The sequence below is a fragment of the Ursus arctos genome, unplaced genomic scaffold (assembly GCF_023065955.2).
Source record: "Ursus arctos isolate Adak ecotype North America unplaced genomic scaffold, UrsArc2.0 scaffold_26, whole genome shotgun sequence".
Lineage (NCBI taxonomy): Eukaryota > Metazoa > Chordata > Mammalia > Carnivora > Ursidae > Ursus > Ursus arctos.
The window spans coordinates 36,109,100-36,126,338 of record NW_026622941.1 but is presented as its reverse complement, the minus strand read 5'-3'; the positions used below and the strand labels follow the sequence as shown (position 1 = coordinate 36,126,338).

Here is a 17,239-nt window from a genome sequence, read left to right as displayed (position 1 = left end):
GCTCCATAGGAAAACCTGTGAGTGTCTATTAAAAGTTTTAGGGATCTTTAAAAGTGTTACCCCATTGTTTTACTTGAACTTGTAGGTCTTGGTGAAGAAGGGGCTAAGATGAGTAGAATCATGCTCCCTACTTATAAAGTCTCTACTTAGAAAAAACATGTGTAGATTTTTTTAAATGAGGTTTGTAGATTCATAAATTTGCTGTGCATTTCTACATCGATATAAAAAGTTTTATTAACGGAAAACACTGGCCTTTCGGCCATGCTGTGTTGGTCAGGTCCTCCTCAAAAGGCTTTCCTCTAGGGCAAGTTATGACCTGAACTGGTTTCAGTCACCCCCTGGCCTTAATGTACCTTTTCAGTTCTTGCCACTCATACCCAGCAATCTGGAAATACCAAGCTGTGTGATTCCAGGCCCACCGTGTTCTGCCCACGTCCTCACTCCACTCATAGGCCTGCACATGTTAACCCCTCTGCTCTGCCTGCCTTTGTCTAGATTGCCCGTAAGAGAAATTGCTATTCTAGCTTTTCTTCTCTCTCAGGACTTACTCTGCTGGCCTCCAAGACTAAGTGGCTTCTTATCTGGTTCTGAAATACTTTCTCTGCCGTGGTCTGCAGTTATTTATCTCACTGTGATGTGGCTGGCTGTATACTTCTCGAACCTCTCCTTATCAACTGTGAGCACCTGAAAGGTGGATTGGCACCATCTTCAGTTACTCAGCTACACCTCAGTCACTCCACCAGATTATTCCCAAAAAGGTTGCTACCATGTTTGCTTGCGTTTCTTAGAAAGTAGGACCAGACTTTAAAATACAGAATAGAGATGAATTATTTGTCCACAACTTTATAGTAGGCTATTTTATGTTTATTTTTGCCTATTCTCTTTTCTCTGCATTTTTACTTAGTTGTAAACATAGTATGTGTCTTATTTATCATACTCAGTTCAGCGTATTTTCTCTGCTGCTGCCGGGTCTTCATAGTTCTCGTCTTTAATGGTCCTTTAAAATTTCACCAAGGGGATATAGCATCATGTCCTTACACATTTCTTTACCTTTGGGTATTTAGGTTTCTTTTTAATTTTTAATTTTTAATACATATGGCTATACTAATGATAGACTATATACAGTTATGAATGAAAAATGCTGGAATCAAAATATGAAGTAATAGGGCATGCTGGAATTTGAAGACACAGTTACCAGGCCGTACAGGAGACACCCTGTAGACCAGGCTTACACACTGGTCTAGGACAGGCTGCAGAAGCCTGTGGTCACAGACAGGAGCTCTCCCTGTGTTTATAAGTGTTTCTTCCCTTTCATTCTGATGTGTGACATCTGAGTAAAGAAACAGCGTGGCACAGAGGAAGGAGCCAAAGATTTGGATTCAGAAGGTCCTGCTACCAGCTGAGCTCTGTGTTCTTGGTGTGGCTTTGGACCTTAACAGCCCTGCATACTTCTTTGTCTGTACGGAGGTATCTGTGGCGTATGGTTCTTTAAAGAATCAAATGAAATCCAACAAGCAGAACTAGATAGATTCATGGGGTCCTTACTGTGGGCTAGCCACTGAAATTTTCTTGTGTTAGGTCATCAAATCCTTAGAGCAACCCTGTAAGATAAGCTGAAAAAGGCTGAGTAACTTGCTTGAAGTCATACAGGTAAGTGCCAGGATCCAAACCCTGTCCTCGTATTACACATTCCAAACTCCTTTGTCCTAGCCGTCCTGGAGAGGTAGCACCCCAAGAGATGAATCTCGGAACTAACGCAGAAGGCACAGTTCCACAGCCTCTACACCAAGGAAAGTCCAGAGAAGAAGAGCATTTAGATAAAGAACATATTGAGATACTTAGAATATTTTTTATTATTGACCAATATTTTATAAAACTACTTAAATCTTCGATAAAGAAGTAGTGAATCCAGTTGCCAAAATGTGACTTCAGGGTATGGCCTTGGCATGTGACAGGCACACACACAAAAAGATGGTGTAGATAGAGAATTAACCAGAATCTCCTATGATGAACAGAAAGAGCACAATAAACTAGACCTTTGTAAAGAATTAGGCTTGATTACATCCCAGGAGCTGTGGCATTTTTGAGGAGACACAAATGTTACCGAGCTGGAAGGAAAGAGGGAGGGGCCGGTTCTTGCAATGCGAGGATGAAAAAGTGAGATGTAAGCCAGGGCTGAGAGACTCGCCGGGAGATAATCTGCAGTCTTTTAGACAAGTAGGAAAGGAAGCCGTCATATTACAGAAGTAGATTTGACAAGATTTATTCATTTGTTGACATTTTTTCCCTAAAATACAAGTCAGATTGGGTTGGAATATATTGTATAGTGTGAGGAGCATTTGTTTTGAAATTAGTTGTCCTGGGTTTGGCACCGTAGTCATGCACCCTTGTACAAAGTTTCTTAAGCTACCTAATCTTCATTTTATTCATCTGTAAAGTGGGGAGAATAATAGTATAACATTTGGGGCATAGGCTGGGCAGGAGGAAATGAATTAATGCATGTAAGTGGCTTAACACAGAGTAAGTATAATGGTACACAGCACTCCGTGTGTGTTTATTATCATGTCACACCCTGATTATACATCGCTACTGATCTTCACTACTATTGGATAAAGTCCCAAACTCTGGTAGTACTCTATGATCTGGCTCTGTTCCACTCTATAATCTGTCAAAGTCCAAATGTCTTCAAGAGCCTGGCAGGTAAAAAGCAAACTAGGTGAGGCTGTGGCAAACTGGGGGTCACACATTCCATCAAAAGAAGGCACCTGCTACTCACTCTGGTAGCTCTTTGCTTTCTAGGAAGATGAGCCTAGTGCGGTTACCTTTGAAGAAGTGTCAGAAACCTGGACTTCACATGAAATCTCCTCTGATTATTAAATGTGAACAACTACATCAGAATTCTAAGACCAAACAAAGCCCATCTGCTTCGGATATGGTTGCCAGCTTGCCCCCTCCGCTTCATGCCCTTCCCAGCCTTGCAGACTGCTTAATTTTCCTGCAATAAATTTTATTCCTTCATGCCTTAGTGCTTTTTAAAAAAAGTGTTGAGTATTGTTGACACACAAGGTTACATTAATTTCAGGTGTGTAATGTAGTGATTCAGCAAGTCTGTATGTTATGCTGTGCTCACCACAAGTGTAGCTACCTTCTGTCCTGATACATCACTCTTAACAGTATTGTTGGCTACATTCTTCATGCTGTCTTTTATTCCCATAATTTATTCATTCCATAACTGGAAGCCTGTATCTCACACTCCCCTCCACTCATTTTGTGCCCCATCCTTCACCCCCCCTCACGTTTGGCAACCATCAGTTTGTTCTCCATATTTATAGGTGTGCCTTAGTGCTTCTAGACGTGCTAGTCACTTTGCCTAGATTGGCCTTGGTTCTTTCTCTCTTGAACTGGATTTGTCTTCTAGACTTGGCTCAACCTGTTTTCTCTGAATTACTTCCTTCCTCCTTTGTGATGCCAGAGCATTTCATAGATCATTCTATTATAGTGCTTGAGACATTAATTGGCTTTTTTATTTAGAAATAATTATTAAGCACCAAAATGCATACCAGCTACAGCCATAAACTGGTGTCCCTGTTCCCCTGGTGCCTATGTTCCACTGTGATCTTCATGTCAGTCCTCCCATGAGAATGTGAGCTCATTGAGGGCAGGGACCATGTGCTGTTGGTCTGGTTTCCTCAAATAAGCTCAGTTAGCCTGATACCAGGTATGAGTGTCCTCTTGCTGCTGTAACAAATTTCCACAAACCTACTGTCTTAATACAAGCTTATTATCTTACAGTTATGGGGGTCAGAGCCTGAAATGGGTCTCACTGTACTAAAATCAAGGTGTCAGCAAGGCCGGGTTCCTTCTGGAGGCTCTAGGGAAGAATTTGTTTCTTGCCTTTCCCAGTATCTAGTGGCCGCCTGCATTTCTTGGTTTGTAGCCCCTTCCTTCATCCTCAAAACAAGAAGTGTAGCATTACAGAAAGTAAATCTCTCTCTTTATGACTTCCTTTTTTCCCTCCCTTTTCCACTCATAAAGACCCTTGTGATTACATTGGACCCACCTGGGTACCCCAGGATACTCTTCTAATCTCAGTGTCAGCTGGTTAGCAGCTGTAATGCCATTTGCAACCTTAATTCCCCTTTGTCATGTCATGTAATGTATTTCTAGGTTCTGGGGAACATATTCACATAGGCATCTTTGGGAAGGCCATTATTCTTCCTACCACAATTGGGAAGGTGAATGAATGAATGAACGAATGAATGATGAATGAAATTCTTAGAGGGTGGGAACCAGTTGTGCTAGCCACAGAAGGCAGTAAAAGAAGTAAATATCTCTGACCTGAAGGAGCTGATGATCCGCCGGACTGGGGAGTGGTAGTGGTTGGGGATCTTCCAAACTTCCCTTCTCAGATTGAACATCTCTGACTCCTATAGGCTTTCCCTGGAATCCCAGATTAAGGTCAGATCCTTGTTTTGTGTGCCCAGAGCAGCCTTCTTTGGAATACATCCTCACACTTGTGATGCTACTTCAGTAAATGCCTTCCACTAAATCTTATGGGTCATGCGTACAATAAAACACATTTTTCTTGTATCTCCATGTGTAACATTGAGCAAAGTGCCTGGCATATGGTAAGTGTTCAAAACTTCGTTGAGAGAAAAAAACAAATGAATAAATAAATGAAGAATTAGAGAAAAATGGAGTGTGTAAACCACCTACTGTTTGTTCTGCATTTGAGCTTTGTAACCTGTGACCATGGACTTTCTAACATGGCACCCCAATTGGGAGGGTGAGCATATGTACTTTTTCTCATTGGGAAACAAAGAGTATTTATCATGTTCTCAATGGAGCCCATGATGAAAACCATGGAAGAAGCATTGCTCTAAGTGTGCAGAGTTCAGAGATGAGATGATTTGGCCACGGTACAGAGAAGGAGGATACTGTTCTGGGAAAGGCAGACTGACTTCTCCTCGCTAAGGCTAACTGGGCTTTTGTACCTGTCTTCCCCCTCTAGGAGAAGAGAGCGTGCTGCCTCTCCTGACCCAGGACTCCAACTCTAAAGCTCGGAGGGGTATTTTAAGAAGAGCTGTTTTTTCTGAGGATCAGAGAAAGGCTCTGGAGAAAATGTTTCAGAAGCAGAAATATATCAGCAAAACAGACCGAAAGAAACTTGCCCTCAGCTTGGGACTAAAGGAATCACAGGTACTAATGAGTAGGAGGGTGTCCACTACTCCTGATTTCTGAAGGACTGCAATGAAATCCATGCATTTGGCAAATGTCTGTTGTACTAGGTATGGTGCTAGACCCTAAAATGTTATTGAAGTGATTTTTACAATTGTTGAGAGGGTGGAAATATATGTCACAATTCCTATTTGAAAATAAGTCCTTTTGCGGAGAGGTCTAGGTTTTTGCATGATTAATTCTTCCCAAATGAAGAGAACCACCGAGGATGTGACATTTACATCATTAATTGTTTGCTGTGGTTTCAGAGAAGTAGACTACATAATCTACAAAAGCAGGAACCAATTTTCCTGTCTTGTTCTTCATTTCCAATCCAAAATCCAGTCATAAATGTGTGACTCATAAATACCTTTAAATAGATTTCATTACTCTGTACTCTGGGCTTATGTCAAGTACGGTAAAGTAGTTTCACATTTGCAACACCTACAAACCTTCTTATACATTAAGGGACTTGTATTTTACGACTAATCGTTTTATAATCACCATATAAAATAAGTGCTATAATCATCCTCATTTTCTAGATGAGAAAGTGTAGAGAAGTAAACATGGGTCTGCTGTCATGTGGTGAAGCTGCTTTGGAACTGGGCTCTCACCCCAGGCAACCTGACTCTGGAGTTTGTGTTCTACTTAACCTGGAGCTGTCATGTATCGTTGTGCAGGATATGCACTGCACAAGGGCTAAGAGGGACGGCAGCAACTGACATATAGCAGGTGCTCTGCCTGCCAAACTGGCTTTCCTGGTGCAAGGCTACATCGACCTGGATTTTTTGAGTTAGCATAAAGGCATTGAAGGGCTACAGAGGCTCTGTGTAACTACCATGCTCTACTGTTCTTCGCTCAATACAATGACCTGGTTTCTAACTTTGGATTTTATTAAACCAGTTATTTTTGGATGAAGCTCTCCTTAACCTTGCTTCCTTTCCCTAGGGAAGTGATCCGCCCCCCCACCCCCATCTTTTTCTAGTTGTAGGAAGCAGTACATAGTGTGGTAGAGGGTAATTGGCCTACATCAGCCAGTCTGTGCTTTCCTCATTGTGTGGTACTAAGGAGTCCCTAACCTTAATTGATCACTCTGTGCCTCAGTTCCTCATGTAAAAAACAGGGACAAATATAGGAATTCTATCTATGTGGCAAAACAATTTTGCATATATGATAGGTAAATCAGCTATATCTTGACGGTCTGTTGTGTGCAAGACTGTGCTAATAAGTAGGCGGTAGGAGGGAGTGTTGATTAAGTACTGATAAAGATACACTCTGCACCCAGGAATTTATATGAGCAACTGGGAGAACAAAGCAGAAGCTCATGAATGGTTAGATAATAATATAACACAATAACGTAGGTGACATCACCTGGTAGATTAGATATACTGCCAAATAAAGGAGCTAGATCAGTGGTCCTCAAAGTTATGTACCTCTCTGGAGATTTATGTTAATCTCCATGACTGTCCTTATACCCCTGGGGAGTCTAGTGAGGGAAGTGGTTCATCCTTAAAGGAATTGTTGGGCCTGACTAAGGATGCCCAGGAGCTCAGTAGGACTGGTCTGCATCTCACTGGTGTGGATAAAAACAAACAAACAAACAAACAAACAACGAACAAAAAACCCCTCCAGAGTTGGAGGGGAGAAAATGTGTAGGTTTGGGAGGTTGTAAGGGGCCTCTGGTTGAGTCAGAACCTGAAATAGGTGTTAAAAGAGAAAAGGTGGCTAGGTTTGATCTGACAGTGCTGACACAGTGTGAACGTCTTTGATAGTACATATCATCTTCTTAAAAATAGATTATTGGAAGGAGAATGCGACAAGCATATTAGAAAACATGTATGAGGGGATGACCATAATCTATCCATTCTAAGAAAACAATTTTCCAGTTTTGTATGTTATCTTCCTGTCTGTATTCACAGGTGCCTAGTTTTACATAGTTGATTGTATTGTTTTTAAAATTCAAGTGCCTTGAGGAATGAATACTTTTTATGTTATTAAATTTGGTAAACATCTCAAAAGTAATTTCACATTTTCTTATTTGCATATGCATCCAATTACATAATTAACACATGGTATTTATTACGGTAAATTCAAACAAAGGGGAAATTGGTAAAATTAAATTCATCTCCTCCTCTTCCAACCCAGCTCCTTAGTTATTACTGTCATTTATAAATGGCTCTTGTTTAAATTTATTTGATGTACCATGTATTATCTTTAAAGTAAATGTATATGTGTGTTGTATATGCACAAAGATACAGTAACACAAGCACTTGCACCATGCCTACCATATGTCCTTAACATTTGATGTCATTTATCCTCACAATGACCCTATGAGGTAGGCGCTTCGATTATTCCTATTTTATAATAGGGACCTAGAATTGAGACCCAGAATTGCATATATATATGTTTTAAAATAAAAACAGGATCATATTCCACATATATCTTGACTTTCTGAAGGAGACTACAAATCACTTGTATAACCAACACACAGATCAAGCAGTAGGACCTTATCACCAGGCCAGTAACCCCCTGCTTACTCCCTCCCGGTTACCACCTCCTACTTTCAAGAACACCCACTTTCCTGACTTCTAACAGCATAGATTAGGTTTGCCTATGTTTGTAGTTTATATAAACAGGATCATTCAGTACAAATTCTTTGGTATATATGACTTCTTCTCCTTAACATTATGTTTGAGATTCATTCGTGAGGTTGCATGTAGCAGTCGCTCTTCTGTGCTCTTTGCTGTGTAGTGTTCCATTCGTATTATTTGTAGCAGTTATTTTAGCTGTTATCAAAATATTTGGAATATTGTAGCTAGTAACATTTTCCTGTTCCAACCATTGCAAAGTCTTCAACTTTGAGTTTTTTTTTTTTATTGTGGTAAGAGAGACGTAACATAAAATTTACCACTTAAACCTTTTTTAAGGGTACAATTTAGTGGCAGTAAGTACATTCACATTGTTGAGCAACCACGGCTACCATCCATCTCCAGAACTCTTTTCATCTTGTAAAACTGAAACTTTGTATCCATTAAATGGTGACTCACCATTCTTCCCTCCCCCCAGTCTCTGGCAACCACTACCTTCTGTCTCTATAATTTGACTGTTCTAGGTACCTCAAATGAGTGGAATCATTTGTATTTGTCCTTTTGTGATTGGTTTATTTCACTTAGCATAATATCTTCAAGGTTCATCCACGTTGTAGCATGTGTCAGAATTTCCTTCCTTTTTAACCCTGAATACTATTCCATTGTGTGCAGGTACCATATTTTGTTTATGCATTCAGCCATTCAGTGGATGCTTTGGTTGCTTCTATCTCTTGACTATTGTGAATAATGCTATGAACATGGATATACAAATACCTCTTCAAGTCTCTGCTTTTAATTCTCTTAGGTGGTTTGTGGCTTTTTCATATGTTTGTGGTGTCTTTATTTATACAGAAATTTCTCATTTTTATGTTGTCAGCTCTATTTTTTCTTTTGTGGTCTTAGTGTTTTATGTCAATGCTTAAAAAAAACATTCATCTCTCCAAGACTAATGACAATGTCTTATATTTTTTTCTAGAACTTTTATAGTTTTGTTTTTGTGTTTAGCTGTCTAATCCATTTGGAATTTGTTTTTATATTTGTTGAGAGGTAGAACTTTCAATTTATGGTTTTCCTCAAATAGGTACATTTGTCTCAATACTGTTGATTGTGAAGAAACTTTCTTCATGATTTTTTTTTCATTGAGATACCACTCAGAAAAAATTCTAGATCTACAGAAAAGCTAAGGAAAGAAGAAAATAATGAATGTGATGAGAAGGGCAAGAACCACCAATGGGCACAAATAAAATGTCTTAGTGAAAACCCACTAGAAATACTTGGCAGGCTTTCTAGGAGTAAATGCCCACTGCAAATAATAAATGAGTTTGTGAATAGAACCAAATGCTCTGGTATGTACACATTAGTACTATTTTCTTATGAAAAGCCTTAACCACAGGATTGTAACTGAGATGGCAGTCTTGTAGTCTCACTTGCCTGGGGTCAGGGTCTCTGCAGCCATTTTGAAATTGCCAGTCAAGTTGAAAGAATGAAGAAATTGTTTTGCCAATCTGGAAAGATTATCTCAGATAGAAATTTTTCCTTCATTGGGAGAAACATTTGGTTAGTAACACTTTAATAATTATTTTTTAGAGTAAGAACTTTCTAATCTTTTGTTTTAAAAATAGAAATCCACTAAATTGTTCACATAAAGATGCAGTGTAATACTCAGTCGATAAAGGGGGAGTTAGTAGTAAAGACAGACTCCGGTGGGGTGGGGTGGAAGTATGACTCAAATAGAAACCACCATCATAAGTGCTTTTGGATTAATTACGACTGATTGTTATTTATTGAGCCCAATTCATCAAGTTTGATAAATCCTAGGAGTAATCAAACTTGGAAACCGAAAGAAGCCTGAAATTTATCAAAACATTTTAAAATGTATCCCTAATTTAGTTTCCCAGAAGTTCCTAATGAAATCTGAATGTTATAAGAGCCTGGGCACTGGAGTGGGACAGTCATGGATTCTATTCTAAGTGCTTCCATTTTACTCGCTGAGTGACCTTGAACCGGTTTAGCACTCTGAACCTCAATTTTCATACATGTGAAATGAAGACTTGTTGCAGTGATTGTGAGGAACGAATTATGTAATCCACACAGCATGTGTGGCCTGACACCCGGCACAAAGTAAACACTATTACTAGCCGATAGCCTTTCCTTTGTATAAATAATTTAGTATGAACTAAATGATGTTTTAAACTGTCGAGCGTTAAATCAGTTTTGAAAGATGTCGGACTCTGTGCAGGATGTAACCCATTTATCGCAGTTGTTTTGTTTCATCAGTGTGGGGATATTATACTAAAGTAATTTTTCAGATATTTTTGAAGGAGCCCAGTGAAAAGCTGTAAGGACTTTGCTAGGCTGGCTCTCACACATAAGTATTTCATAGAAGGCATTACAGTGTACAATGCTGAAGTGAAGTAATGTGGAGTAAGTGACCATTTTGTCCAATTATTTTGTCAATAGGTGAAAATCTGGTTTCAGAACAGAAGAATGAAGTGGCGGAATTCCAAAGAGAAGGAAGTGCTTTCCAACAGGTGTGTCCAGGAAGTAGGCCTTCAAGAGGATCCCCTCTCACGGTCCGCTCTGGGGTTCCCTTCTCCATGTCCTTCGCTCTGGGAAGTCTCCCAGCAGCACTCGAGTCCAAGATGGAGGGAGAATTCGCCAGAACCTTCAGAAAGACTCATCCCAGAGAGTTCAGGGGCCATGCCCCCAGAAGCAGAGTCTCTGCAGGGTGCCTTGTATTTGTGCCCTGAAGAAGCTGGAGACAAGGGTGTACTTACTGGGACGGTCTGAATGGAAGCCTTCCTCAATGTTAATTTAAAAGGATGCTTAACTAATAACATTCGGACTCTAAAGCCAGCTAGCTTGTACCTCATCAGTGCCTAGAACATAATACCTTTGGAGTGATGCATGAACTAATGCTTTAGGAAACCCTCTCCAGTGCCCTCTTGTTTGGCTCCCAGACTCAGGCTTAATTTGTGAGTGGAATAGAATCTCCCAGGAAGTATGAAGGGACTGAAAAGAACGAGAGTTATACTCGGCTCAGTCCCTGCCCTGAGTATGTGTGTATATATGTGTGTGTCTCTACGTGTGTATATATATGAATATTCATTGAAATACATTAGTAGGAAGTAGTTCCTCTTTAAACATGGCACCAAGCAAATTCATTTCCTTTTATATGAGGAAAAACCAACTATTGACCGAATGTTACTAATTTTTTGAAAATAATGTAAAGTTTGGATTTTGGTCCAATGTGTTTTTTAAAAATTCCCTATTTTCTGGTTTCTTTCAGTCTCCAGCTATAAATGAACCTTAACAACTCAGCTCAGCTACCCTAATCGAATGAGCCACTGTTAGATACATACACTGAGAGTATATACTTAAAGGTAATCCAACAAGAAAACTAGAAGAATTTCTGAATGAAACTATTAGAACCCTAATTTTCCAAGTCTCTGGACTTCATCAGGACATCATTGAGGGAGGTACCCATTTAACTAATGATTATCTTTTGATCTCTTCTCTGTCAGGATGGGCCTTAATCAAGGTTTGCAAAATAAAAATGCCTTTAAGGGCCTGTCAGCAAATAAAGGGCGTGGCCCACCTAAAAATATTTGAGTTTAATAATTTTAAAAATATTGTGTTGGGCAAATGAAACATCTATGCCAAGCGGTTTGTGACCTCCGGCCAAGACCTAAAGAAGTGTCACAGTTCCAAAAATGTTCCCAACTGGACTTCAAAACACAATCCTGATGGGACCTGTTTGCACTTCTAGTTATAGACTCAATTTTCCACTTAGGTGGTATACATGATATATATTAGGTTATTTTTATGTATTAACAGGCATCACACAGATGTTTTGTGTGTTTTGTTGTTCCTGAAATAGTAGTATTATAAAATTGCATTTCTGGTAACGATTTGCTTAGTTAATCTAGAAATTTTTATTCCGGGTCCAAGAAAAAATTATGTTTCACTTTGAAGGAAATGAGGCAGAAAAAGGAAATGATGTGGTTTTGAACTAGGTTATTATTAATCTGTGGACAAGAAACATTATTAGAAGTTCATGATGTGAAATTTTGTTAGTGAGAAAGCTGCGTAAAGAGAGTGGCTTCTAATTTGCTTACAATCCTAGTTATAGAATTTGACGCTGTAGGGTTTAGAGAAGGTAATATCTCAGAAGATAACAGTTTTAGTCAGCATCAGGAAATGATTTTGTCTGAACGTGATTCGAATTGGGGTATGCTAGCCTGTGTCTTTATCATGAGATGTTTTACTTAAAAGTCCTCTCAGAAGAAGCTTGTCTCAGTGTCTCTGTGGGAAGGAGGAACAGGAATCTGCTGACAACAATTTATAATTTAAAACCTGTCTTAAAATGATTTATAGTATTGTTTTGTTTTTTTTTTTCTTGGTAGAATGTTAATCTCATCTGCATTTATTGGGTCCTTTCTATGCACCAGAGACTGTGCTAAAAGCCTTTAGGGTGAATTAATTCATGGAGGTCCTCATGACAGTAGCCCTAGGAGGTAGGCACTATTACTGTCAGGATTCCTGTTACCCAGACGAGGGCGTAAGGCAGTGGTTAGGGTGGTGGCCCAAGGTCATGAAGTTAATAAATGGGATTTGGACCCTGTCCATCAAGTTTCAGATCTTGGTAAACCATCTGGGGGTGCATACCACTGTAGAATGTATTCACCAGCAATGGGATGCATTGTAAGACATACGTTTTGGGGATTGCAGTCAGATTTATTAAAGAAATTCAGAAGCATATTGTACTTTATGATCTCTTACTTGGGGAATGGTTTTCTTTCTAGTGTTCTCTTCTCTATTAACTTTGAAGTTTAGGGAAAGTAAAGAATTGCAAAAGCCTTCAATTATGAAGCCTCTGTAGAAAATAGTCCCATAGGAGTGTTTAAGTGAAATGAAACTGTATTTTTTTTTATCACTCACTGCTAAAAATTTTGAAGTGCTTATCTATGGTTAATGTTCCTTGAGAATAACTTGAAGATCAAATGAGAGCAATCTGCTTCATGGCCACCTGATAAGCCAGGTTTTAGATGTGGGCTAATTGGTGCTTAAATGATCTTCCCCCAGACTTTCACCCCAAGCTCTGAGACTCAGCAGAGCCTTTTCTCTGTACGGTTGGCCTGATATTCAAACATACAAATAAATATTTTAATTGGTTTCTACTCGGGAATGCCTTAAGGCTTAGGAAAAGTACACTTTTGATGAATATATTAGAGATACTTAGGAAACACACACAAACGCATACACTTGGTGCACATACATACGCCCGTTGTGCCTTCACTTTGCATTTACTTACCTGAATTAGTTGAGAGAACTGCTGAGCTTGATATTCTAATTGACAAGGGTCTCCCTTCTCCCTTAATTTGTACTCTGCCAACTCTGTCTCCACCTAAAATACATACACGTGTATTTTCCTCTGTTCTCTAGATGCAGATTTCTTTTCTCCATGTGGTCACATATTAGTGTATTTGTTGTCTGCTTTCCAGGCAAATTCTGCTCTAGTAAGCACGAGAACCAGAGAGGCCTGGAGGCGAAGGTATTTTAAAATTTTTAGAAGACATTGTCACATGGACTTTAGGTAGATGAGAAATAAAAATGGTTAGCACCATCCTCTAGATTTTACAATAATAAATATTTTATAAAGCTAAATATAAAGGGTTGGAAGTATATAGCAGGTTAGGAATGATCACTGGGTCTGGAGACAGTGAAGGTCATGATCATTGATGTTGAAAAGGCAGTTCTATGTTCTTAGTGATGAACTGGGTTGAATGGGGAATACAATTGCTTAGTCCAGTGGTTCTCAAACTTTAAAAATCCAGACATATGAATATGCCATACCTTCCCACCAGTTTTGGGTATGTGCTCAGGTTTATGCATATTCTTCATACATTCTCTTCAGCAGCCACACCTCCCACTCCACCCCCTGGGGATCCTTACACATGTTTTTCTCTTTTCAAATATAAAGTCATCATTAAATATGCTCGTTCAAACCACCCATGTCCTTTCTGGCCCCTTTCAATCTGCATTCTGATGCTTTTTTTTAAAAGCTATACACTCCCCAATGTGTTCCGTGACCTGCCCACTGGTGACCAGTGATTTCTTCAAGCTCTGCTGGCCTTTAATACAGCAAACCTCATTCCATTGTGTTCATAAGCTTGTTAGACACTGCCTCTGCAGTCATCTGAAATCCACAAAAATACTCTTTCTTTCTGGATTGCAACACTTATTCGGTACTCAGTGTGAGGCACTGTACTAGGCTCTCACAAATGTGAGGGAGAACATGGCCCTTGCCCTCAAGAAACTTAGAATTAGACTTTTTGCCAAACAACTGTTGATATATTCCAGGCTGTCAGTAACTGGATCCAGTAAATTTGGAGCAAAAAATAATCTTCTAACATCCTCCAAAACCCCCATCTCTCCTTGTGTGGTTGGGGGAGCAGAGTGGCGTGAGGTTTATTAAGTGCTCTGCTATTCAGAAAAATGCAAGCTACCTGGCATTGTTGGTTTTCTCTCTCTCCTCCATTCAGGCCACATTGGTCCCAAGAGGAGTCAGAGCCCAAGGGAAGAATTAATTATTCTTTTGTTCAAAGTGCATCCTACCCTCTACTTTTGTCTTTCTACCTTCCCAGCCTCAGATCAACCTGTACCCATAGTGGGTGGGAACAGTGAAGGAAAAGCAAATAACACAAGTGAGGGGGAAATCAGGATGTTAAGTATTCTCGAATATATAAGGAAAATTTTGCAGAATTAATTTGTATCCTTTATAAACCATCTCTGAAATAAGCAACTACCTTAAGAATGTTGTACTAGTCCCACAAAGATGGTTCTTATCTTCCAGCTATTAGTTGGGTCATTACATTGTTATTTTTGGTTGTAAGAGTTATACATGCTCATTATGAAGAAACACACTTGAAAAAAACAAAAATTCATGTGTAATTCCACTATTAAGAGATAGCCAATTTGGCTCTTTTGTGAAAAATTTTCACTTTGAATGTATGTACGTATAAAGGTGTGTATGACTAAACAAATTTGGATGATAGTTATGTATCCAGCTTATCCTGCTTTTTTTAACTCAACTTTTTACAGAGAACATTTCCCCATGCCATTAAATAAATGTTGCAAGTATTTATGATGGCTATATAATTTTACATTGTTAACTCGTTCACTTTTTGAGGTAGACCAGAGGAATGGGACTGGGGGATGGCAGGTCATGGAAAGGATGACCATGGGCCTCCCACACCAAATGGAGACTCTCTTCCCAAAAGTCACCCTGAAGTTTGTCAAAACATATCCATCCAGGCAAGATCCAAGGGAGTGTACACATTTGGATTTCAATACCTTGCCGGCAACAAACATACTAATAATGTAGGGCAACATTCTACCTCTCTTTAGTTGTGCTTTACAGTCCCAGTGATACCTCATTTTAGCTATGTTTTATTGCCCACAACGTGGGTAGAAGTCAAGCAAACTGTTGGGTGTCTGGCATCTGTCAGCTTTTTGAAGGCTGAGATTATAAGGCTGCTTTGCCTGGTTAGTCTAGAATTCCCCAGTTCCCACAACTCTGTGGACATCCTCTCAAAGTTGCTTGAGTAACAGAAATTATGAGGGGAAACTTTTGGGATCAGAACACTCTGAGGTTAAAAGGTAGCCTTCAGTGTTATTTAAATCCAAAGCAGAATCATCAAGTGTTTAATGCTAACCAAAAGTCAAAAAATTGGGTACATCAATTGGAATAAAACAAAGTGATATAATTAATTCATGATGTATAGTTAATCCTATTACGATGGATTTCCATTGTAGTTTCCTAGGGTAGCCGGAATAGATCACTACAAACCGTCTGGCTTGAGACAGCAGAAATCTGTTCTCTCACAGTGGTGGGGGCCAAAAATCCAAAATCAAGATGTTGGCAGGGCCATGGTCCCTCAGAAGATTTTAGAAAGCTGCCCTTTCCAGCTTCTGGTCGCTCTAGGGAGTTCTTTGGATTGGGCTGTGTGACTTCCACCTCTACCTCTGACTCATAGGGTCTTCTCTCCTATGTGTCTGTGTCACAGATTTTTCTCTGCCTTTCTCTAATAATGATCCCTGTCATTGGTTTTAGAGCTGACTAAAAGTCCAGGATAATTATATCTCAAGACCCTTAATTGCGTCTGCAAAGGTCCTTTTTCAAATAAGGTCACATTCACAGTTTCTAGGAGTTAGGACATGGACATATCTTTTTGGGAACCACTATTCAACCCACCACTACTGTATCCTACAATATTACAGCAAAAGATCTAGAAAAACAAAACACTTAGACTCCCTTGGCATTCCCTGTAATGGAATTTGACTTATACTGCTTTAACTTAAGGTTTTGTACCAATTAAGCGATGCACTGCTTATAAGAGTATTTGGGGCAGGGAAATTTTTGCAAATATTGCCTCCATTTTGGATTTCTTTCTACACTACAATTTAAGAAAATGCAGCCCTAATTTTTTAAAGCCCTCACATGGATTCCAGATGTTGACCATTTAACCCAAGAAGGTGTTTCCTTCCTTATTATACAAATGTGGTGCACATCAAAAAATTGGCATTGTTTAATTTATGACTCACACGTGAACCATTGTTTTTTGTGATGTTATTTTAAGTGATTCATAAACTAAACAATGCAATATTTTGGACACATACCATATTTGTATAATGAGGAAACACCTTCTTGTATTAAATGGTCAACATCTGGGATCCATGTGGGAGTTTCTTTGAAATTTTAAATAAAGACAAATTAGCATGGCATACATTTTCTCAGAGATGCAGCTAGCTATAATCAAAAGACAGAATGACTTGGTACTATATTGTGGTTAGGAAAACAGGAATGTTGTTGACAGAAACATCCAATAATGTTTTTACAGCACTATTTTGATGATGGGGTAAATGGAGTTGTGGAGTGAAACACAATATGGGCAGTGTTGAGTCAGGGATCAAAAATTAACTCAAGTGTACTCTCTTAGTAGGAGTGTAAATTACCAAAAACTTTCTGGGGGGCAATTTGGTAACACAAACAAGTTGTTAAATGAGCACATCCTTTGACTAGACAATGCACTTACTGGAATTTATCTTAAGGAAATAGACATGTGCAAACAATTTTATACGGAAAGGTACTCATCAAAATATATTTTTTATTTTTTAGAGCAGTTTTAGGTTCACAGAAAAATTGAGCAGAAGGTACAGAGATTTCCCATATGTCCCCCCTCTTCACATACACACAGCCTCCCTGCTATCAGAATTTCACACCAGAGTGGTACATTTGTACAACCGAAGGACTTACGTTGACATATCATTATTGCCTGAAGTCCACAGCTTACATTAGAATTCACTCTTGGTGTTGTACATTCAAAGGATTTTGACAAATACATAATGACATGTATCCACCATTATAGTAT

The 17,239-nt window shown here is 39.2% G+C and overlaps 1 protein-coding gene across 1 annotated transcript in view; it reads left to right on the top strand.

Moving 5' to 3' along the window:
• Window positions 1-14,949, top strand: part of DBX2 (developing brain homeobox 2) — a 35,299-nt gene extending 20,350 nt beyond the window's left edge. Inside the window, exons 3-4 of the mRNA XM_026501573.4 lie at window positions 5,012-5,199; window positions 10,266-14,949. Of these exons, the coding sequence (XP_026357358.2) occupies window positions 5,012-5,199; window positions 10,266-10,595 (518 nt within the window). The 3' untranslated portion in view covers window positions 10,596-14,949. The remainder of the gene's footprint in view (window positions 1-5,011; window positions 5,200-10,265) is intronic.
• Window positions 14,950-17,239: the final 2,290 nt, after the last annotated feature.